The 25,296-nt window shown below is 41.0% G+C and overlaps 1 protein-coding gene across 5 annotated transcripts in view; it reads right to left on the reverse strand.

Annotated features, from left to right (window-relative positions):
- Positions 1 to 22,829: 22,829 nt before the first annotated feature.
- FucT6 (alpha-(1,6)-fucosyltransferase) overlaps positions 22,830 to 25,296 on the reverse strand; it is a 415,916-nt gene continuing 413,449 nt past the window's right edge. For all 5 annotated transcript variants that reach the window (XM_067155180.2, XM_067155183.2, XM_067155184.2 and 2 more), the window contains exon 11: positions 22,830 to 23,730. In XM_067155180.2, coding sequence (XP_067011281.2) covers positions 23,548 to 23,730 — 183 coding nt within the window. In that variant the 3' untranslated portion in view covers positions 22,830 to 23,547. The remainder of the gene's footprint in view (positions 23,731 to 25,296) is intronic.

Genomic DNA, 25,296 nt, shown 5'->3' on the forward strand with positions numbered 1-25,296 from the left:
TCTCATTTAAAAGCATTGTACATCACATTAGGACACTTGTCAATAAAACTATCGACATATTCCTTATACACATGATCCAATGAATTTACGTTTAAGATCTGGACAATTTTCCTTTTAACTTGAAGCCTACTAACAGAAAGAAAATCTATAAATTTAGCCGCAAAAACATTCAAAATACCCTATAAGCAATACTTGCCAATACATTAGGCTAAAGCAAATTTTCATCATCATCACATTTCTTAAATCACCCATATTTTCTTCAGTGCTTGACAACGCATTACGGCATTCCAAATGGGGTAACTTGGAACACAACTAGCCACACACATATGCATTTTTCTGAATTAAATCAAAACCCTCAGATCACACCTACAACAACACATCGGTATTGACGGTTAACTGCTGCACTAACACAATAAAATAAGCTTATTGTATTTTAAGCCAGTTAAAATATGGGTCGCGCAGGTCAGAAGTTTAGGAAGTAGGCCTTCTATAAAAACATATTTGTAACTGGAAGAATATATATGCAAACACAGTATTTAATAACATTTTCTTGTCACGAGGGAAACGGAGGAAAGACCGCGAATCTTTCTGCACTTTATAGTTATTGCAGCCAAACGCAGCACGTATCTTTCCACTCATATTGACAGGAAATATAAAGGAATGACACACGCTACTATTTACTTATGTCAACTTAATGCAAACGCATAAATAACCCCCAAAACTTCACAAACAAATACACGTGCTCTTGTGACAGAATCAGTAACTCTCAGGTCACTCCGTTAGACAGAGCTCTAATCGCTGTCCTTCGATATCTCTCAGAGTGTCGCGTATTGTCTCTACTGTGTTTGGATAAACTCTTACTGGAATATTTACAAAAGAAAATTAACAGTAACTGACAAACAAGTGAAAGTCAACTCAATGGGTTGGCTCTTTTGAACATTCACAGAGACATAATTGTGAAACCAACAGCTCTTGAATCTATTTTCTAAGACGCCTCGAAAGTTGGATTTCAGGAACATACCATTTGCTGAAAAACTGTTGATCATATTGTTCTTGTTGTGTATGTTAATGGAAGATTTTGCAGTGTACCGGTACTGCAATCTGAATATCGACATAATTCACTCGTATCAGATCCTTAGACAGTACCCGATGCAGGCACTGCACCGAGAACGAATCACTTGGCATGTCTTAGGATTCTGTGATAGAGGAATATTATTACGTAATTCACACCATCACATGGTGAGGTCTAAAATCAGTAATGCTTTGCGACAGAAAGGGTGGCAAGTGCACGAAGAAATCCCATGCGTTTCCTCAGTTGGATCTACTGGAAGAGTTGATGAAATGAAAATCCACAGTCATTCGATCGGGTCAGTAATGGAATGAATGAAGCCCCCATCTAGCGGCGAGGATAGGAACTGTGCCGGCTGCCGAAGCTCGTCACACTGGGCCAATGATTAATGAATGGCAAATGAAATGAAACGATATTGGAGAGTGTTGTGGGAATGAATTATGACATGGAAAACCGGAGTACACGGAGGAAAACCTGTCCCACCTCTGCTTTGTCCAGCTCAAATCTCACATGGAGTAACCGGGATTTGAACCACGGAACCCAGCGGTGAGAGACCGGCGTGCTGCCGCTTGAGCTACGGAGGCTCTTTATTGAACATAATGAATAAATAATGGCGTATGGCCACGGAGGCTCTAGAAGAGTTGATATTATTGCATATTCTAACACCTATAGGAATGGCATAATATTTGACCCTTCTCTCCGATTTGAGATTGGTCTTCAACAAGCTGAGGCGGTGGATAAAGAAAAGAAAGCTATCTATAGAGCTACCGTTAATTATTTCAAAAACACACCTCTAGGTGTTGTTTGAAATTTTACATAATATTATTATATTTTAATATTGTAATTATAATTGTAAAGATAATTAATATTCTCATGTGGATATATTGAGTCCTTTGGGGCTAGCTCCATTGGGGGGCAGTTTTGTCAATTAAAAAAGTTATATATATAATGACACTCATGCATTCGCGCACCACAAACGCACAAGCATCTTCATTATGTTGTAACATTATTTTGTAATTATACCCCCCTCCCCCATCGGTCGATCCTAGCTACGCCACTCGCTAGACTCCATCATCATCTCGCACTGCCGACGAGACTGATGACACGGTCTAACAGAACACACACGACTTGACAATAATACCTCTTTATCGAACTTTGCCCTCAGGTAATACAGGAGGACTGTGAGGAAAGGTATATACTGGATTCAAAGGTTATGCTGCGGAATGTGAAAACTACATCTAAATAAAACTGAGACGGGTCACAGAAGACTGCGTTACGAAATACAATAACAATTACCATCCCCACCGCAGCAACTACAGTACGTACCTTCAATGTCATCCGTGCCGTGTTTTACTTCATTGCTGAATCAATCCTTCAGTTAAATGCAAGTTTCAGTACGTTAGCGCTTGTAAGATTAATGCTACTAAAACCAATCATTGAGGTACCATTGAAATAAAATAAATGTCCAAAAACATGAAACTTGACCCTTAAGCCGTATCCAAGCAACGTCTCAAGAATGGTTTTTGATGAAGGGGCTTCTGGACGACGCACTGTTATTCAGTAAAATTGTGGCAGTTATTATTGTTTTACAACTAGGCAACGTTAAGTCTTCAGCAGGCCCCTTGGTGCTATTCGACAGGAGTAGGCTATGTGCCGGCACCCTCTCCTTTCCTACTATCATACATCACGCCATTCATTTCATCTCATTAATTACTCTGTAGAGGTTGACGTCAAGAAGGACATACGGTTATAAAATCCCGCCACGACAGATTCATCTCACCTCATACCTGAACAAGTGTTGGACAAACAAGAAGAGAAAAAGTAAGAGGTCTGATCCCTCCAAGAATGAAGGTATCGGCAAAAAAGGAGAAGTACCACGAAGGGCGCGAAATTGAAAGACTTCCTAGGCTTCGCAAACTTGATACCGTCGGCGTTAGAAGAGAGCAACAGTAGCTCGCGAGAAGTCAGATAACAAAGATGAAACTGAGGGACCGAGTAAGCTGGCTCCGCGGTACGAGCCACGTAGCTGTTCGTTTTCATTCATGAGATAGTGGATTCAAACCCCACGTTCGGCAACCCTAAAGGTGCTTTTCAGCGGATTCCCATTTTCACACCAGGCAAATGCTGGGGCTGTACCTAATTTAAAACTACGGTTGCTTCCTTCCCAACTGAGCGAGTCTGCTATGCGGTTTCGACCACGTAGCTGTGAGCTTGTAATCGGCAGATTGTGAGTTCGAATCCCACTGTCGGCAGCCCTGAAGACGGTTTTCCATGGTTTACCATTTTCACACAGGCTGTACCTTAATTAAGAGCATGGATGCTTCCTTCTCAATTCTATCCCAAAGTCGCCACAAGACTTGTATGTGACGCTGTAATAATAATAATAGTAATAATAATAATAATGACGTATGGCCTCCGGAGAGGCCTGGTGCGGGTCTTTTTCTAGTAGACGGCCTATTAGGCGACCTGCATGTAGGCCTATGTGAAGATGAGGGCCCTTCCTAGGATGATTTCTAATGTTGAATACGCCACACACACGCAGCCTCCGAGCCATTGGAATTAACCAATTAAGGTTAAAATCCCTGAACCGGCCGGGAATCGAACCCGGGAACCTCTGAACCGAAGGCCAGTACGCCGACAATTCAGCCAACGAGTCGGACGACGCTGTGATGTAAAATCCATAGAAAAAAAGGAAGCTTCCTTCCCAATCCTAGCCGTCTTTTACCCCACCGACCCGAAAACCTCAGTTAATGTGACTTTAAAACACAAACGAAAATAGTGCCGGGTACAAGTGGGAGTAATGTTAGGGCCAGTTTTGAGCCACATGGTCGCCATCCATGGCGAGAGCCCCCGAGGGAGATCTGTTTTAGTCGTCTTTTGCGACAGGCAGGGGATACCGTTCGTGTATTATACTGCCACCTGTAGTGACTGTCGTTAGTTCAGAACATCTTCAGTGGAGCAAATATTATCTAGACAGAGAGACGGTCTTGTTTCTATTTCTGTGACTCTAATCTATGTAGTCTACTGTACATACTATGCCAAACCGTACACAGGTAATGGCCAGCTAGCTACATGGCATAGGTAAGCGCTCCTAAATTTTACTACTTTTCCCCCCTCAATATTACACTGAAGAAAATAGAAATTGCAACACCCAGAAGGAGTGGTGCTACACTGCTGCAATTGAACATGCAGGACGAGTGTTCGATTGCGATTCGATGATTACACTTTCAGGTCCCTCTAACCGCAAGTTTGTACAACAATCAATACAGGATGTGCCCACCACGAGCTGCAATACATTGATGAATTCGTCGAGGCATGGAGTCAATAAGCCCCTGGATCGCTTCCTGAGGAATTGTGGCCCATATTTGCTGCACTGCACGGGTCAGTTGTTCCAGAGTTGTGGGTGGCTGAGGACGGTTGGCCAGTTGTCGACCCATCATGTCCCACACATGCACAATAGGACTGAGGTCCGGGGATCTGGCGGGCCATTCTAAGGTTGTGATGTCGTAGAGTGTGTCTCTGGAGATGCGTGCAGTGTGAACCCGGGCATTGTCCTGCTGAAACATCCCATTAGCAATGTTCACCATCATAGGGACAACCACTGGATTGAGTACCCTATCAACGTACTGTCGAGCAGTCATAGTGTCCTCAACAAGCACTAATTGTGATTTCACATTAAAGCCAATAGCTCCCCAGACCATAATGCTTTGTGTTGGCCCTGTGTGCCTCTCGACAATAAGATCTGGGCGGCGCCTCTCCCCGGTACGTCGGCGCACACGATTCCGGCGATCACTGCGGGCAAGACAGAAGCGCGATTCATCACTAAAGCCGACCCTATGCCATTCGTCGACCCATGTCGATCTTTCTCGACACCAGGCCAGCCTTACATGTCGCTGTTGTGGGGTCAATGGAACACCTTCTGCAGGGACACGGGCTCGTAAGCCAGCTCCACGCAGGTGATTACCAACTGTTTGTTGTGTAACGTGGGGTGCCACAGCTGCTCGAATTTGCGCTGCTGTTGCATGGGTTTCCATCCGGGCCATCCGAATGATGCGGCGATCCTCTCTCACAGTTGTCCGTCGCGCTGGGCCTGTGCCAGGTCTACGAGTGTGGGTACCTTCATTTGAAAACTGCTGCCATACACGTTGTACCGTAGATGCCTGTCGGCCAGCACGTGCAGCGACAGTCCTTAGCGATAATCCAGCCTCACACAGCCCAATAATCCGAGCCCTTTCAAACGGCGACAGTTGTTGATGGCGTGCTCTTCTCTGTCGTCAAGGCATGTTTGACGGGGACCACTTTACTGCACAGACTGCAAGTCAACTAAGCTACACCAGAGTCCGTATACTGGAGTTGATTCCTCCGCGACCAATCACGTGGTGAAACCTGTAACAACAATCCAATGGGTCTGAAACTTTGATCGTTTGTATACCTATATGGCATCGTTCCATATCTTGAAAATCAACACAAACGACCAAAGCCTTCATGGTGTTGCAATTTCCATTTTCTTAAGTGTATCAGATATCACTATTTACTGCTATAGTCAATAAGTTCGCGGATTGGCGCCTACAGTGTAGGCAACACGGCGTACACGTATGTACGAACTACAGTCAATATGTTCGTGGACTGGCGCTAACAGTTCATGGATCACACAGTCTTTGGATCTGTCTTTTTCCCGTGGTGGTGATCCGGGCGATTTCGACTTTAGCATCTCAAACATATCGCTAGCGGATTTGCCTTTTTTTTTTTGCTAGGGGCTTTACGTCGCACCGACACAGATAGGTCTTATGGCGACGAGCCTATTTTTTGACAGAACTTGAAATTTTCCCGTTGCTCAAACTACATTCTCAAATTCGGCCGCCGAGATTCAACTATCCTTTACAACCGAGACCGTAGTTCTGCTTATACTGCATGCACGCAACTGCCTCTTGCTGGAACTAGCGAAGAACTGTCACGGCAACATTCTGTGGTACATACCATATCCTCTTTGGTACAAACAAATACAATAGAGATAATACGCGACACTTACGGATTTCGGCTTGCTAAAATGGGAGACAATTCGATGGTGGCGCTCCTATTGACTTGACCTGAACAAATCGCGCTAAATTCAAATATCAATGGAAATGTATATACGGAAATGGATAAATAAATTACGTCTAGAAAGAAAGTGTTATTGAGATATTAACTTCGAAGTTGCTAAAGCAATTCTGGATAAATGAATGAAGAATTATTTAAAAGGTTATTATTCAAAGACTGAAATTAGACATATAAACAACAAGTGAAATGGACTGGTGTGAAATGTCTAGATCTTTCATTTATGCGTTACTTTTTTAGTTTTAGCATTCCTGCCTGAACTCTTACGGTTGGATTTGTCTTTTTTCTCATTTAAAAACATTGTATCATCACATTAAGACACTTGTCAATAAAAATATCGGCACATTCCTTACACATATGATGCAATGAATTAACATTTAATAATAATAATGTTTTTTGTTTTACGTCCCACTAACTACTCTTTTACGGTTTTCGGAGACGCTAAGGTGCCGGAATTTAGTCCCGCAGGAGTTCTTTTACGTGCCAATAAATCTACCGACACGAGGCTGACGTATTTGAGCACTTTCAAATACCACCGGACTGAGCCAGGATCGAACCTGCCAAGTTGGGGTCAGAAGGCCAGCGCCTTAACCGTCTGAGCCACTCAGCCCGGCGAATTAACATTTAATAGCTGGACAATTTTCCTCCTAACATGAAGTCTACTAACAGAAAGATAATCTATAAAATCCCGGCTTTAATCTGAGAAGAGGAATAAAGAAAGAAAAGTATGGAAATGTCGTCGATAGTGATGCTTTAAGGAATATTTACGTACAATTAGAGCAAAAATGTAACATACCCTTGGCTGTATTGTCGAGGATTTCTAAAGTCGCTGGCCTGGAAATGATCTGAACAGATGTTATAATTCTTATATAAGCGTAACGTCCCTTCTTTCTTGTGCACCTTATCCAAATCGCTTCTGTGACATTTCAAAACCCACAGATCACACCTACAACACATCGGTATTGAAGGTAAACTGTTGCACTATAGAATAAAATATGCGTATTACATTTTATTCCAGTTAAAATATGGGTCGAGCAGGTCAGAAGATTATGAAGTACTATAAAAATCTCTGTCACTGGAAGAATATATATGCAAACACAATATTACTTACATGTTCTTGTCACGAGGGAACCTGAAGAACGACCGCGCATTTTTCTCTACCTCGTGATTACTGCAGCCAAACTCAGCACATACCTTTCCCCTCATGTTGAGAGGAGATATCAAGGAATGACACACACTACTATTTATTTATGTCAACTCACTGAAAACGCATAAATAACACCAAAAATTTCACACAAAAATACCGGTACACGTGCTCTTATGAGAGAATCAGTACTGTTCAGGTCTATCCCTAGAGTGAGCTCGATATCTCGCTCAGTGTCGCGTATTATGTCTACTGGATTTCATACAAACTCTCCGCTGTAGTGCCACCACAGCGACACTAGACGACCCGTCCACGAACTTAATGACGCTACTACTTATTTGCAAATAATATACACATCTTAGTATTAAACAAGGATCTAAGCACTTCTAACATTCCAGACACAAATCAGAGCCTCTCTTTTAGGATCTAATTACTACTTACACAAACAAATACCCTGTGATCATTTATACAAATCTTTGTTATACTGCTTGCTGTATGAAGTGGTCATTCATCTCTTCTTTTCAGCACAAATGTTGGCTGAATGGTCAGCGTAGTGGCCTTCGATTCAGAGGGTCCCGGGTTCGATTCCCGGCCGAATCGGGGATTTTAACCTTCAGTGGTTAATTCCAATGGCTCGGGGGCTGGGAGTGGGTGTTTGTGCTGTCCCCAACATCCCTGCAACTCACACACAACACAAAACACTATCCTCCACCACAATAACACGCAGTTACCTACACATGGCAGTTGCCGCCCACCTTCATCGGAGGGTCTGCCTTACAAGGGCTGCACCCGGCTAGAAATAGCCACACTAAATTATTATTATTTGCACAAATGTAGCAAACATTACGGTTTTTTTTCTGATTGGTACGGTTAGGACTCAACAATGTTCAAATTTTCTTCGATCATCAGTATCAGTATCAGGCGTTATTGCAGTCAGGGTCTGACAAGCTGATCGCTAAGCTGAAACAGAATCAATTTCCTAAATACGGGTTTCAGGTGTTTTATTTTATTAGAAAATTATCCAAGAATTTATACATTTCTTTGTGGCTTCCTTGTTTTGTCCACGTCAAATAGTTTCCTTTGTCAAGGTGACCAACAGTTTTAAATAGTACTTTGAAAGCAAAACCCTTAATTCCTTTTTGCACATGCTAGCCGTTTTCAAGCAATACAGTAATTCAGTGCCTTTATTTCTTAAGTATAATAGTTAATAAGCGAGTCTCCATGGCTCAGACGGCAGCACGTCGGCCTCTCACCGCTGGATACTGTGGTTCAAATCCCAGTCACTCCATGTGAGATTTGTGCTGGACAAAGCGGAGGCTGGACAGGTTTTTCTCCAGGTACTCCGGTTTTCCCTGTCATCTTTCATTCCAGCAACACACTCCATTATCATTTCATAGCAGTTATCTCTCATAATAAATCACCTTGGAAGTGGCGACCCCATTGTAATAACAGCCTATATATGTTTCAATCATTACATCCCTGACCCGGTCAATGACTGGAAAACAGGTTGTAGGTTTTCAATAATTAATAATCATATGTAAGTACGTTATTATTAAGGTTCAGATGTTAAGGAAAAGTTATACTTCTTTCCTGAGCTCATTTTACCTGAAATCAGAAAAATAAGTGTGAATGGCGGGTCTCTGGCCCCGTTTAAAATTTTTTTTGTTGCATATAAATGCATATTAGACCAATTTTATTGTTTGGCCATATTTTAATCATTTTGGTGATATACGGTCATATTGTTATTTTATCTCAGACTGCAGACGATATGGAGAAATTGCTGAATGGTATGGACAGAGTCTTGGGTAAGGAGTACATGATGGAAAATAAATAAGTCCAAAACAAAAGTAATGGAATGCAAAAGAACGAAGTCAGGTGATACAGAAATATTAGATTAGGAAATGAAGTCTTAAAGGAAGTAGATGAATATTGTTACTTGGGTAGAAAAATTACTAATGATGGAAGAAGTAAGTAGGACATAACATGCAGGCTAGCACAAGCAAAGAAGGCCTTTCTTAAGAAAAGAAATTTGCTCATTTCAAACATTGATATAGGAATTAGAAAAAATGTTTTTGAAGACTTTCGTTTGGAGCATGGCATTGTATGGAAGTGAAACATGGACAATAACTCGTTCAGAAAGAAAGAGAATAGAAGCTTTTGAAATGTGGTGTTACAGAAGAATGGAGATGGATACTTCCAATCACGTATGAAAAGATACTGAATCAAATTGGTGAGAGGAGATCGATTTGGCTAAATTTGACCAGAAGAAGAGATAGAATGATAGGAGCACTGTATTTGATTGTAGATATATTTTATCTTTCAAACAGACAATGTGCTGCATACAAATGGCACCAAGTTTCATCTTCAGTACCTTAGACCCTTTCCACCAGAACAAACATGACCTAGGCCACAATAGCTCATTTGGATAGAGCATCTGACGGAAAATGGGAAGGCTCTACCGGCTCTACCGTGGCTCTGTATTCGCGAGTCGGAAAAGGGCTGGACCTCACCGTCGTTTGCCCTGAGAATGGTTTTCCGTTGTTTTCTATTCTCCTGCAATAAGGTGAATGCCGGGACAATTCCTAGTATAGGCGTCGGCCGCCAACCCCTTCACCTTCTCCGAGAGACGGCGTTACCAACTAAGAGGCCCGCCTCCCCCTTCAGGGAAGGAATGAAAACATTTTAGTAGTAGTAGTAGTAGTAGTAGTAGTAGTAGTAGTAGTAGTAGTAGTAGTAGTAGTAGTAGTAGTAGTAGTAGTAGTAGTAGTAGTAGTAGTAGTAGTAGTAGTAGTAGTAGTAGTAGTAGTAGTAGTAGTAGTAGTAGTAGTAGTAGTAGTAGTAGTAGTAGTAGTAGTAGTAGTAGTAGTAGTAGTAGTAGTAGTAGTAGTAGTAGTAGTAGTAGTAGTAGTAGTAGTAGTAGTAGTAGTAGTAGTAGTAGTAGTAGTAGTAGTAGTAGTAGTAGTAGTAGTAGTAGTAGTAGTAGTAGTAGTAGTAGTAGTAGTAGTAGTAGTAGTAGTAGTAGTAGTAGTAGTAGTAGTAGTAGTAGTAGTAGTAGTAGTAGTAGTAGTAGTAGTGAGAACTGTTCCTCATCTGTATGAACAGCTTGCTGAATTCTTTTTTATTTTCAAAATCTTCCTCCACTTGGAGACTAGCTAAGACAAAGAATACAGTAAAACAATTTCATAACAAAATTTTAAAAAATAAAGGTAAATTATAAGTCTCAGTCTGGTGAACACAAGTGGAGTATAAATATCAAAAGAGAACCCCTGAGCGCTTTCAATCCCCAGTGCATGCCATGCTTTGAATTTTGTCACACACCAAAGTAAAGAAGCAATGAACTTCTTCAGCTTGTAATAGTACCGTACTTCTTCACTTTAAAAAGTTCAATTAGTAACTTTCATACACACCCTAATTTATATATTCTAGAATTATATTAAACATACATTAAGTTTTGATAACGCCAAAGCGTAGCGACTTCATGGCTAAATGGTTGATGTGCAGGTCTTTAGTCACAGGGGTCCCGGGTTCGATTCTCTTGCACGGGGGCAGGGTGTAGGTGTCATCTTCATTTCATCACGACGCGCAGGTCGCCTGCGGGAGTCAAATGAAAAGACCTGCATCTGGCGAGCCGAACTTATCCTTGGACACTCCAGACACTAAAAACCATATGCATTTCATTTCACCATATGGTAACGGTCAAAATGTTCAACAAATGTTAATTCTGTGCTCAAATGCATTACCGGTATCTTTCGTAAAAAAAACTTACCTGAAACATTTCCAAAGATTTCACAAAAATAAATTCAGGCTTTAATGGGGGTAATTAAGGCCACGACCACTTTCTTTCCACTCCTCGCCATTTCCTATCCCTTCATCGCCATAAGACCTATCTCTGTCACTGTGGCATAAAGACAATTTTTAAAAAATCAACCAGAGGTACAAAGTTCGATACGGTACCTGCAAGTATCAGTGTTCTCTGTCAATTTAGTTCCTTTCTCCACTGACCAATTCAATTAATCTACAAAAAATCTACGACATACTGTACAACCTAGCTGTAAAAGATACCTAGTCGGAAGGGCTTTAGGAAAATGCTGCTCTGAGCTACAGTACATACATTCGAAGGCTAAACATTAATCCCTGTTAGATTTAACTCCCTAGGGAAGCTATATTTGTATTACATCAAATTTTGGTAAGAAGGATAGAAATCAACAGCGAAACTTATGTAGCATTTATTGACTTGGAAAAGGCCTTCGATACTGTTGAGTGGAAATTGCTTTTTCACGTAATGAGGAATATGAGACTTGACTGGAAAGACAGGCACCTTATTCTGAATTTATATAAAACTCAAACCACGTAAGTTAATATTAATGGTACTACAAGAGAAGCAAAATTTAGAAGAGGAGTATGACAAGGTTGCCCACTGTCACCACATCTCTTTAACCTGCCCGTAGAAAATGCAGTCAGAGAAATGAAAGATCATAACAAAGGGATGACATTTTTTTTTTTTTTTGATAGTTGCTTTACGTCGCATCGACACAGATAGGTCTTATGGCGACGATGGAACAGGAAAGGGCTAGGAGTGGGAAGGAAGCGGCTGTGGCCTTAATTAAGGTACAGCTCCAGCATTTGCCTGGTGTGAAGATGGGAAACCACGGAAAACCATTTTCAGGGCTGCCGACAGTGGGGCTCGAACCCACTATCTCCCGATTACTGGATACTGGCCGCACTTGAGCAACTGCATCTATCGAGCTCGGTAAAAAACCTCGAATGAGAATGATGGAAATCTAAAGCACATTATAACGTGAGCATCTGACACAGTGTTCCGTCTACACAACTTGAAAGCAATGAGAAGAAACACTGAATGCATTTCTGAGAGCAAGGCATCGGAAGCTGATTTTGCAGCCCAAGCTCTGCGTCCCTCTCCCCTCTCCCCACCTTGTGTGGCTTGCTCCTGAACGTCCGATAGGTGCGGGAACCAAGGGGATAGGTGTGTTAGGCTTCGCTCCGTCAGATCGCCACTGCTATAAACAATCATGAGCTCCTCATTTCATCGTATATACTTCCTCACCCCATACTTCTCATTTAATAATATAGATAACAAGAGCGCTGGTATTTCACTTCCACTTAATTCTACATCCTTGTAGGAAGACAATGCAGGGGTACTGTTATAGGAGTAATATAGTTTTCTTTTTATAGGTAGATCTGCTAAAATAAAATACAGTCTTTTAGGTTAAATGTTCTTTTTTGTTGGTTGGAACTGAACCCGTGTTCATGGATCTGAAACCACCAGTGATCTCCCGGCGAAGCTAATAAACCAGTGAACAATGGGTACGACCACTGGTAATGCTGTAAAAAAAAATTTTTAATGTAATAATAATAATAATAATAATAATAATAATAATAATAATAATAATAATAATAATAATAATAATAATAATAATGGTCCATGGCATCTGTATAGGCTTGGTGGTCACCTAATGAGGATGAAATGAATTGTGAAGACGTCATAAACACCCAGTCCCCAAGCCAGGTGAATTTACAGTACGAGGGGTTTGATACTGAGAATTGAACTGGGGCAATCAGACCAAAGGCAAGCACTCTATCCATTTAGCCACAAAGCCAGGCTTTAATTTGCTAAAGCTTTGGCTACCGTCTCCACTAATCAGGTGTACAGTACTGACAGTAGCAAAGGCCAGGACAGTAGTGTGTGAAGCAGCCTTGATAACACAGCAGGCTTCTCTGTTGACTATTGGCTGCAGCTCAAAACATTTAAGGCTTGACGTTAACTAAACTAACCATCGAAAAGGGGTAATCTAAGTCTAGTGGAAGCCCATGTTTTGATCCCAGCATACGCCACTGCTGTCAACAACTAATGGAAAATAAATATCCTACATGGATTCTGGGGAAAAAACAAATATTCTAGGAATATCTTGAACCCAGTGGTATATGCAGCAAGACGTAACACATAAGTGGACAAATAACCATCAAAGACAATCCAACAATCAAAACTTACTAGTTTTCTGCCTTTGATGAATATTATTACCACTTCAGATTACTTCGTACTAATGGATACAAAACAACAATTTACTGACGTACTGTAACTACATTCAAGTATACAATATGTCATATACAGTACACGATCAGAATAAAAACATGATCAAAATTAACAATGAACTTGTTTATTGTTTGATGTGATGCATTTTTCTGTAATCTGTTACCATTCCCGTGAAAATCAGCTGTGTCAGTCATCAAGCTTGAGTATAAGGAAGGAGATATAATCATTTTCAATGAGGAAAATGTAGGGGGGGGGGGGGCACATGTTTTTCCAAACGAAACAATACAATAATATTTTCAAATAAAAGCCAGATCAAAATGATGGAAGTCCTTGAAAAACCTGTGTCCAGGAAGTCATCAGTACGTCCAAATTTTCAATACCCTAATAAATTAAAGTGAGGAACATATGTGCTAAGACCATGATGAGGAAATGCTACACCCTGTCTGGTGACAGTTCAGAGGATATGAATTAGAATTCAATGATTTCCATCATTTTTCAGCTAATTCCTATTAATAAACATCAATTTAAGTGGAAGCTAACCAAAGAACAACAGAAGCGTCTACAATCAGAAAAGGTGTTCGTCAGGGTTGTGTGCTGTCACCTCTCTTATTCAACATTTATTCTGAGGCAATATTTAAGGAGGTATTGTTGGAGGAAAACAGCGGGATAGTTATAAACGGACAGGCAATTAACAATATCAGGTACGCAGATGATACTGTTGTCATAGCAAATGAATTACCTGTGCTCCAACGCATGATAGACAAATTAGTCCAGCGCAGTGAAGAGTTTGGCCTGTTTGTCAACGCTTCCAAGACCAAAGTTGTAGTCTTCTCTAAAAGAAAAATTCCAGCAACCCTGTCAATAAACGGCAGTAAGATTGAACAAGTATCCTCCTTCAAATACTTGGGTACTGTGCTAGATGAGGAATGTGATTCCAAGAGGGAGATAAAATCTAGAATAGAACAGGCCAGGAGGCAATTTTTTAGCATGAAACAGCTATTTACAAAATCGGACCTAAGTGTGCAATTAAGAATGCGAATGATTCGGTGCTATGTATTCTCCATTTTCCTCTTTGGATGTGAAAGCTGGACCCTTGACCAAAATCTAGAAAAAAGAATTGATGCTTTTGAAATATATCTATATCGCCGCCTACTCCGAATACCGTGGGTGCTGAAAATTTCAAATGACGAAGTCCTTCATCGCATGAAGAAACAAAAAACTATTACTTACTGTTAAAAAAAGAAAAACCCAATATCTAGGGCACATTTTGAGAGGTGAGAAGTACCAGCTATTACAACTCATCATTGAAGGTAAAATACAGAGGAAAAGGTCTGTTGGCAGGAGGAAGAATTCATGGCTGAAGGACATCCGAAGGTGGCACAACTGCACTTCTTTTTTTTTTGCTAGTTGCTTTACGTCGCACCGACACAGATAGGTCTTATGGCGACGATGGGACAGGGAATGGCTAGGAGTGGGAAGGAAGCGGCCGTGGCCTTAATTAAGGTACAGCCCCAGCATTTGCCTGGTGTGAAAATGGGAAACCACGGAAAACCATTTTCAGGGCTGCCGACAGTGGGGTTCGAACCTACTATCTCCCGAATACTGGATACTGGCCGCACTTAAGCGACTGCAGCTATCGAGCTCGGTCAACTGCACTTCAGAAGATGCTTTCCATGCTGCAACATCACGTCCAGAGCTGGCTATGTGGACCGCCAACCTCCACTAGGAGAAGGCGCCTCAAGAAGAAGAACCATCATATCAATACTTCAATATTTACTTGTTCTACATATAAATTATGGTGATATCTGGATAACATTTTCCATGTTATGGACCAATAATTTTTTACTTTGAAATACTTTTATAACTAAATGTTAAGACATTTTTTTCCAACTACAGTGAAGTCCTCATTAATCTGAAATAATCGAGACCTAGGCCTGTTTGGACTGGCAAACTTTTGGATTGAGATAAATCATTCCTGAAATGTAGCACTGTGCCAAAGATGAGTTTTAAGACTTTGGCTGCAAATGTGTGCCTGAATAATAAAAATAATTTTCATTCCGAAAGGCATCTTTAAACATTCCATTTCTATTTTCGTGTGGTAGCCTCGATTACATAAATAACAACCAAGATTAGAAGCCAAATTAATTCCAACAGATGACTCTGAAAAGTTAATTTTCGATAGGTATCGCTAGACAGTGCTAGATGTATCTTTGAGGCTTGCACCTCAATATTTTACCATTTTAGTTCAAATAAACCAAATCTGCAGATTACTGGGGTTCATATGAGCAGGACTCAAAGGTACAATCATGCTAGAACATTTGTACAGTGAGTTTCTCTTATTGATTGGCCGACAGACACGCCCGGCTTATCTGCCTCCCGTTGACTCATCACTGCCCGCTCCACAGCATAGCAACAGGGACAGCACTTCACTCACTTTATCCGTGCATGACATGAGATCATCATCATCATCATCATCATCATCATCATCATCATCATCTGTTTACCCTCCAGGTTCGGTTTTTCCCTCGGACTTAGCGAGGGATCCCACCTCTACCGCCTCAAGGGCAGTGTCCTGGAGCTTCAGACTCTTGGTCGAGGGATACAACTGGGGAGCATGACCAGTACCTCACCCAGGCGGCCTCACCTGCTATGCTGAACAGGGGTCTTATGGAGGGATGGGAAGATTGGAAGGGATAGGCAAGGAAGAGGGAAGGACGCGGCCGTGGCCTTAAGTTAGGTACCATCCCGGCAATCGCCTGGAGGAGAAGTGGGAAACCACGGAAAACCACTTCCAGGATGGCTGAGGTGGGAATCGAACCCACCTCTACTCAGTTGACCTCCCGAGGCTGAGTGGACCCCGTTCCAGCCCTCGTACCACTTTTCAAATTTCGTGGCAGAGCCGGGAATCGAACCCGGGCCTCCGGGGGTGGCAGCTAATCACGCTAACCACTACACCACAGAGGCGGACATGACATGAGATAACAGTTAAAATTAAGAAAATAAGAATTAAGAAAATTAATAATTAAGGATTAAGAAAATAAGCTCGTACATTATGACAGGAGATGTTGGAAATGTTCTCCTCCTGCATCCACACATTTCTGGCATATCTTAGGAAAAACTGATTCACACGCATAAGTTTGCCTTCGTAATTGAGGCTATTTCTCTCCGGATACGTTCTTGTATGGTTTTAATTTTAACATTTTCGTAGCCCGCCATGCTGAGCTTTTTGAAACCATGGCTTCTTGTCCAAGTCGTCTTAAGAGATTTTGTAGGCGTATGTTCTAATCTTTCTGCGATTTCATGTACTTTTTCCTCGTTAAGTACACGGTTTTTACTTCTTATCGAGTAAAGAACCAGTTCCTCTCAATTTGTTTATGAGTTTCTGCACCGTCTCTATATGTGGAGGGTGTACACCTGGAAATTGTGTTACACATCGCCTAACAACTTCCCTGCAAGACTCTGTTTTCACATAATTATCATACATAAATACCCTTTCCTCTACCGTGTACACATGCGGAGGGAGTATGAGAATTATACCCCAAAGTGACACTTCACAACTCGAGAACAGCTGGAGTGACGGATCAACACTTAATAGCTAGCCAACCAATGAGAGAAATTCACTGTAGTTACTTCTGGACATAATAATTTGAATACAGTTTTCATTGCAAGCTCAAACTATCTACAACATTCTTTTGAAACAGGTGACTGTACAACACTCGTATCCAGGTTCTTGTATTTGTTTGGGTTAATTTTGTGACTTTATTTTCTATTGGTGAGACATTCTAAATTATCTGCTCACTAGCTGTAACCAGGATAGTGTTTCTACCTAAAGAAGGATGGTAGGATATCTCAAAGCTAGCATCTCTATGCAGGTTACAACCGACTAATTTGTGGATGGCAACTATAGGGTCTCAGTTGAATTTAGCATAGCTTCCACTTATTTCTCAGGCCCCTCAATTCAATCTCTCCTGACTATCTCTTGTTCTCTTCAAAATTTACAATAGTTCTGATTACATTATACATTTCTGCTTCTTATTCTTCTTTTTTTAATGTTGTGACTGTGAAGTTAAACTTTTAACTGTCAATTTGATCTGTTAATCAATCCTTAATCTTGTACACATTATTTAATTGTATTTCATACTGCTTCTTGCTGAACAAAAGAGTACCAGTTAGGCATTTCAATTCTTTTTCTTCATTACAAATATGGGAATTAATTTCCTTTTGAATACACATGTATCACCTTAATATTACAGAAGCTGTTCTGTTGAGGTTATTTTCATTGAGTAAATCTATTTTGGCCTGGCACAAGTGATATTTAACACAGTAAAATTTGCAGAGCGCAATGCACTGAGCGAGTGGGATAACGCGACAACTTGGCAGCTGCTTGATTGGACAATTCTGAGTAGCATCTCAAGGCAAAACTGCTTCGTATTTGAAAACGACTGAGTTCTTTTTCTTGGTTGGACCATGTCGCTACTTTATTTTCAGTACAAACCCACTTATCCAAGGTAATTGGGGCCAAGGGTGTCTCAGTTAACACGTGTAGCAAATCGTGGTTTAGGTGATAATATTGTTGCTACTGAAGTCAAATATTAAAATAATTCAACTTATCTTATAAAAATGGATTTCATGTACAATACTTTACAGGATAGGCCCTAATAACCTAATTTTTATCAAATGAAATTTTCTTTATAAAAATTGTCCTGTTTTATTTGTTATTTTGACTTGTAAACCCTCTGGTCACTCTTGTGTTGTGACACCTTAACCAAAGCAAATCTATGTAGGTGAGGGCTGTCTCGATCGTCCATAGGCCATCTAAGTAAGAAATGCATTCAATGTCTTCACTAGCACTTTCATCACAGTCGTTGGAATGTAAAATTTACGTCTTCTTGGTTAACAAGCTCAGCAGCAAGAAGACTGTTTGTTATGGAGCTACAAGTTCGTTAATTTCACTTTTACAGTCACACAAATTTTATCTTTAATTTTATTAATTATGTTGACAAAATGAGAGCATCAGTTAATACAGACCCTCAGATAATCAGGCTTGCAACATATGTACAAATTGTTAACTTTTAAAATTTGATTCTTGGCTAGTCCAAGGATTTTAATTCTGGAGTGAAGGTTAGAACGAGGTTCACTCAGCCTCATGAGACTGACTGGGGAGTTGTTTGATGCAGGACATATGGCTGGGCAACAGTCATACTGGCAGGTTGATATTCCACATATTTGTTTTGCTTTGTTGTACAGGCTACTATATGGTGCAGGGCCACAGATGCCGACAGTTGCCTCCATGAGACGACAACCAGTCTTTGAAATAGGGATCCAAAGGAAATTATTTCTGTTTCACTGACACAAAGGATACAGACACTAAAGTATTAAAGAGAGCTAAAACAGACTGAATGGAACAATGGAAAATGCAATCTTTTGTTCACTTCACGTGAGGAGGTATAAGGGGCAGTCAAATGAAAAGTAAAGTGTCAACACCTGCCATAACACACACATGAAAGGTGGCAATGCTGTTGTTATGTATCAATACTGCTATCGCTGTGGTAGGAGAACTGCACAGTGACAACTCACAGGTGCACGAAATTGTTGCTGGGTTATGTCTTTGTTGGTGCACGGACTGGTCTAATTTGTTCGTCCAGCTGTATAAGTGAAGGCAACCAAAGAAGAGCAGAGAAGTGTGGTTCCTTTTCTGGTGGATAAGGGTGCTGGAGGATGTAAAATTCATCATTGTATGTCTGCTGTGAATGGCGAACACTGCATGTCCATGACGAGTGTGCAAGAGTGGCACAGGAAATTCTGAGAAGGGCGCACATCACTGCAAGACGTTGCGTGCCCAGGACAGGCCTATCAAGTCATTACTCTTGATGTGACAGGGCGGATTGATGGCCTTATCCGGGAGAACCGGTGAATCACGGAGGAAGAAAGACATTTGTGGACATCAGTTTCATTCAGACGAGGAAGTGCAAGAGTGGGTGCGGTTGTGAATCCGTCACTGACCTACCTTTTCCTACAAAACTGGAATTTATATTCTTGTCTCCCAGTGGGATAAATGTATTAACGCTTATCTTAAATAAAACCATTCCATGGTCACGTTGTAGCGGGTGTTCAGTTCTCATTTGACTGACCCTTATAAATACTATCTATAATTGATGCTGCAAGGTAAAATTGCTTATATGAAGTTGAAATAAGAACAACATTGCAGAACAACCTCAAAGAGGATACAACTGCAATGACTACCAGGTATTTTCGTCTTCTTCTTCGAAGCATTTATTCCACCTCAGTCACTGGTTTGCTCCTTGATTCCCCTGTAGGTGGGGGCGGCAGAATTAACACCCATGGTATCTCCTGCCTGTCATAAGAGGCGGCTAAAAAGGGCCCCAGAGGTTCTCAACTTGGGAGTGTGGGTTGGGGACCACAGGGCCCTTAGCCGAGTCCTGGAATTGTTTCCACTTACTTATGCAAGGCTCCTGACTTTCATCTATCCTATTCGACCTCCCTTGGTCAACTCTTGTTTGCCCTTGCCTTCTTTCGACCAACACCTTCATTATTTGAAGTGACGGATTCCTTCCGTTTTTTCTCTGATTAGTGCCCAGTTTTACTTCATTTTAAAACAATAATCACCACCACCTTGTTCCTTGATTTCCATTTTTGGCAATCAAGATCATCTTGAATGATAACTTCCACCGTGGCCATTTTGTTGCGTAATGTGTCAAGCTAACACTTCTTTGGTCATCGGCCAGCAGGGATTGGATTGAGTGCTCTTCTTAAAAACTGAACTGCTGTTATAGAGCAGTATATGTCCATACCATCGTAAATGAATTTCACATTGTCAATGATTGGTGCTTTGTCACACTTCTTACAAACTTTGTGAACGTAAACATGATCTATCATACTGCATCCAAGTGGCCATCAAAGGATCTTGATCTCCATGATGTAAAATATTTGTTTATGTTTGTTAGTGGCTTCTTCTTCTTCTCCTTAAAACCGAGTGGAGTGATTGTGCATGTTAATGCGCTATGGCTATGGAACCAAAGCTCTGCATTCGTGAGATGAGTAGGTTCGAACCCCACTGTCAACTGTTCTGAGGATGATTTTCTGTGGTTTCCCATTTTTGCTTCCATGCAAATCCAGGCATTGGACATTATTAATTTCATCTTCATTAGCTCCTCAACTGAGGTTGGCGTTAGGAAGGAAATCTGGCCATTTAAAAAAAAAAAAAAAAGGGGCCATGTAAATTCATCTCACCTCATCCCTGACACCGCATCAAAAAAATGGACGAAGGTAAGGGGTAGACACACATACATTATTATTATTATTATTATTATTATTATTATTATTATTATTATTATTATTATTGGCTACGGCTGCTTCCTTCACTCTTCCTTGCCTATACCTTCCAATCTTCCCATCCCCCCAAAAGGCCCCTGTTCAGCATAGCAGGTGAGGCCGCCTGGGCAAGGTACTGGTCCTCCTTCCCAGCTGTATCCCCGACCCAAAGTCTCATGCTCCAGGACACTGCCCTTGAGGCAGTAGAGGTGGGATCTGTTGCTGAGTGTGAGGGAAAAACCAACCCTTGAGAAAGAATTTTTTTTTTTGCTAGTGGCTTTACGTCGCACCGACATAGAGAGGTCTTATGGCGACGATGGAACAGGGAAGGGCTAGGAGTGGGAAGGAAGCAGCCATGGCCCTAATTAAGGTACAGCCCCAGCATTTGCCTGGTGTGAAAATGGGAAACCACGGAAAACCATTTTCAGGGCTGCCGACAGTGGGGTTCGAACCCACTATCTCCCGAATACTGGCCGCGCTTAAGCGACTGCAGCTATCAAGCTTGGTGATCTTTTTATTTTTTATTATTCGTTATGCCCAACTAAGGAGCGCGTGTGAACTTATTTAGCACACATTTCTTCTTGTCTTCCTAAAATCTCTTCATCCTTTCGCTGTGCTTCCTTTTGCTTAAAGCCATAAAATAACAGCCAGGAAACATCTTGAGGCAACCTCTAAGCCTCAATACCTTAGTTCAGCGTCACTTAAATGTCCAAAATCTCATGCGTGCAACCTGAGGCGCAGAGTTCCTGTGCATAGTGCATCGGTCTCACTCGGCTCGGACCAACGCTTCGCCTCTGGGCTACTCAGCTAAGCTCAGCTCGGATTTGGAGCGCTACGGAGCAAGTGAGGAGGAGGGAGACAGGCGTGGGGAAGAGAGAGACAGCGCTATTGCTCCAAATCGAGGTGTGGAGGTCTGCACTCTGGTCAACCAAGCGAAGTCGTCTTTTGCACCGTGCACCGCGCAATGCACTGGTGCATACACTGAGAGGCCCTGCCTTAGTTGTATCCCTGAGACTGACTTCGATCGATCTCCCCACTGTCTTCAACTTCTTAGCATGATGGAAATGTCAGTTGACAAAACAATTATTATTATAATTATTAGTATTGACTGGCCAGCACTCTGTCCTGTATAATTCCCTTGGGCAAATAATTGTCTTATACACTTCTGATTTCAAAATGAATGGTATCCTCTGATGAAAAAAGGACTCTCATGACTTGGCCCCACTTCAGTCAGGCTGTGTTGACCCTTTGCCTCACATCTAGAAGTACATCACAATCTGACCCCCAGCAGCTATTTTTGCTGTCAAATTATAGAGCACCTGCGCTTTGGTAAACTGCCAATATTCAAGTGACTGGACACTGCATGGGAAGTTGAAGTGTAGTAACACCTCTGAATTTATAGATGGATCTCTTACAGCTGACTGTGATGATATTTGACTCTGTAAGGTTGAGTGCAGGACGAAAGTGCTTTACCAACCGTGTTACTCCATCTGCCTATAAATTAATTTTTTATTGCTATTCCATAAAATTTTTGACTGATTTGGCATTAACACATTTGTGACCAATTTCAATATTACTATTCCTTATCTCTGCTTTAAGCGGAACTTTGTCATCTTCTGTACTGGTGTGGTAAAAACAAGAAAACAATATTCTTATAACAGCAAAGACAGTATATTTTCGGTGCCTTTCTTGTGTACCACCAGTAGAATTTGACGGCTGACAGAAAAGCTGCTCGAGTACCACCAGTGGTATATACGCAATCTGCCTTTTTTTCTCCTCAGGACGGCTTAAAAGACAGCCTCTCTTAAGGAGCCTTAATTCACCTGGTCATCAAAACGCAGCTGGTAAGACTGCAGAGATTTATACATTCATCACATTTCCTCACCATTATTGATAGTTTCAGATGTTATTTCTCATCTTTGTATGCCCCATTATTGTTACCTAGCATGACTGATAACCAACCCATATATCATGACTCCTGAAAATATAGACAAGAGCTGAATTCTCCACTAACTCTGCTGAGGAAACAGAGAGCTACGAAACAGGATGTAAGTGTGAACGACCAGTGGTACATGCCACTGTGAATGTTTTAAAGATATGTTCTAAAAAATAAGGACTTGAGGAGGAAGGAGCACACAGAAGAAATACACATATATTTTAGTAAGGCTTTCCTTCCACAGATATTTTCACAGCAATTATATCTTTCTCATCAAGCTAAACCAATATGGTTAAAAGAGTACACACATGGGCTGTAGACCTGGAAAAAATAGTGTGGGTTAGCTTTAAATCCTGGTCTCATCAATTTAAAGCAAGTATAGAGAGAAACATTTTCCTCACAATCCTTTTTCTGTACTCCCTCCATACAAATGGTTCCTTGTGCAACAACTCAAGACATTTTTCCTAGTGATAGTCCTGTTCACTCTACAAGAAGTTAGACACATCCAGAACTTGTGAGAATCTACCTGAAACATGAGCAACTTTTGACTGTAGGCCATAAAATACAAAATCTTATTGCTAATACCAGTAATTCAGAATTACACAAGGTCACTACGATGTTGTCTCTCTTTGTAAAATAAAAAAATCACAACCACTGCACATAAATCTTCTCAACCATGGAATACAATACAGGCCTGAAGTAAATGATGCAGTTATGATGATTTAAGCCATCGGAATTGCCTGAGGGGTTTAATTAAAACTTGTATGAGGAACTGTCTTGCAGATTCCACCTTGGATGACGGTTCGCAGTAATGAGAACTATTTTGCTTAGTTTTCCTCACGAGTAAGGAGTTCTTTTTCCTTCGGCTCAGTTCTTCCAGTACACTCCCCAGACAGAGAGATTTCTCATATCGCACTGTCTCATGACTCTGGAGAGGACTGTGGTTTCTTTAGAGGTACTTCTGGGTAGGTTGGGAAATCCACCACTTCAACCTTGTCCACAACCTTGAAGGACGGGTACATGCCGAGCTGATTAGTCCGCAGATTCTTACCCTTGCTGTACCCATTCCAGTGGTTTCCAGCAACACCCACTAGATCACCCACCTGAAAAAGAAATGGAAGAGTTATTCATTCTAAATTATAAAATAAAGTCCCCAGCAGGTGCTTGTGTGCACTAATCTTGTGAAACAATGATAGGATTTTTATGAGGTTATCATCAAAACATAAGAGTATTTATCAAGGAAGCTTTACATGTACGAAACATTAACACTCTCAGGTCAAAGCCTGTATTTTGTACTTGTTCCCAGAATCCAAGTAATTTTAGTGATATTCAAAACGTTCCTGCTTTTTACCTACTCAATGAATTTTAACTTGTGATACACCATCTGAAAGGTGCAGTCTTCTACATTTATACTACAGTCATTAGACCATTCATGTTCTGAACGGTGCAAAAGTAGTACTACTATCTGCGCACTTTTTAGCGATAGATTTGTGTACGGGTTTGAGGAGTAAGGAGGGAGCACTTCCGGTTCCGTTAGCACTGCCAACTGAATGGAAATGAAATCTGAATTGACTCGATAATATGATCGATCGATATGAATTTTCTGAACCTTTGTTATTTTAAGCCAACAACTGTGTCACAAACACATTATATAACATTTCTCGATGTGAATCTTATTCCTAGAGTGAATTCTATAGTTTGGCTTTGCTGTGTAAATAACAACAGTACTAGTACGTAAAGTGTATGCCAAATGTCGCACAGCGATTCACAGTTTGTGTTTCAAAGATTGCCAGTACGAATCTCAAAGATTGCCGAGGTCGACCGTTTCATCACTAGGGTGTAAATCTATCGCTAAAAAGTGCGCAGATAGTATGTTCTTTATCACTATGAAAAATGAAAAAAATAGATAGTCATTTCAACCTATTTGTTTCTCTATTAATGTTTAATAGAGATTATGAAAGAGATACAAACTAAACATTAATGCTGGCTATTAACACGTTCACTGCGTATTAGCAGAGCGTGACATACTCGCCAACCTGAACAAAATATTCATGTGGGACTCTTTAAAAGTTGTAATTATCGAAGTTTTGTACGTTGGTAAGACGAGTTTTATCGAACTCGTGGACTTATCCCACTCACGCGCCTGGTGCGTGACCCGCACGGTAGTTGAAATCGAGAAGTAATACTGGTCACCAGACGGATCACGCGCGTTGGTAGATTACTGTGCATTATTTACCGCGGATAGCAAACAAATGTATAAAGTATGTTACACACATAAATACTGTATATTCATATTTACACTTCTCTATTACAGAATTTGACAAACAAAACTGGAACACTTTGGCTAAACGGGTGGGTCTCGTAACATTGAAGGAACCACATTGTCGGCCATCTGCAAAAATATACAAATATAATAACATAAGCATCACAACGCAGTCAAAAATGATTACTGCGCGTTATTTCAAGTTACTTACAAATATGATGCAGGAATAAAGGACAATTAGAAGTTTTGTTCGTGTTAAACACATATATGATGCAAGAATAAATGACAATTACAAGTTCAGTTCCTTTACTGAACATATTGCAGTAATGGAATTTACCGTATTTATTTGAAAAGCGGAAACACTAGTAATTCTCTCGAAGTAATAATAAACAGAAAATGCAGTGTC

The sequence above is a fragment of the Anabrus simplex genome, chromosome 11 (assembly GCF_040414725.1).
Source record: "Anabrus simplex isolate iqAnaSimp1 chromosome 11, ASM4041472v1, whole genome shotgun sequence".
NCBI lineage: Eukaryota > Metazoa > Arthropoda > Insecta > Orthoptera > Tettigoniidae > Anabrus > Anabrus simplex.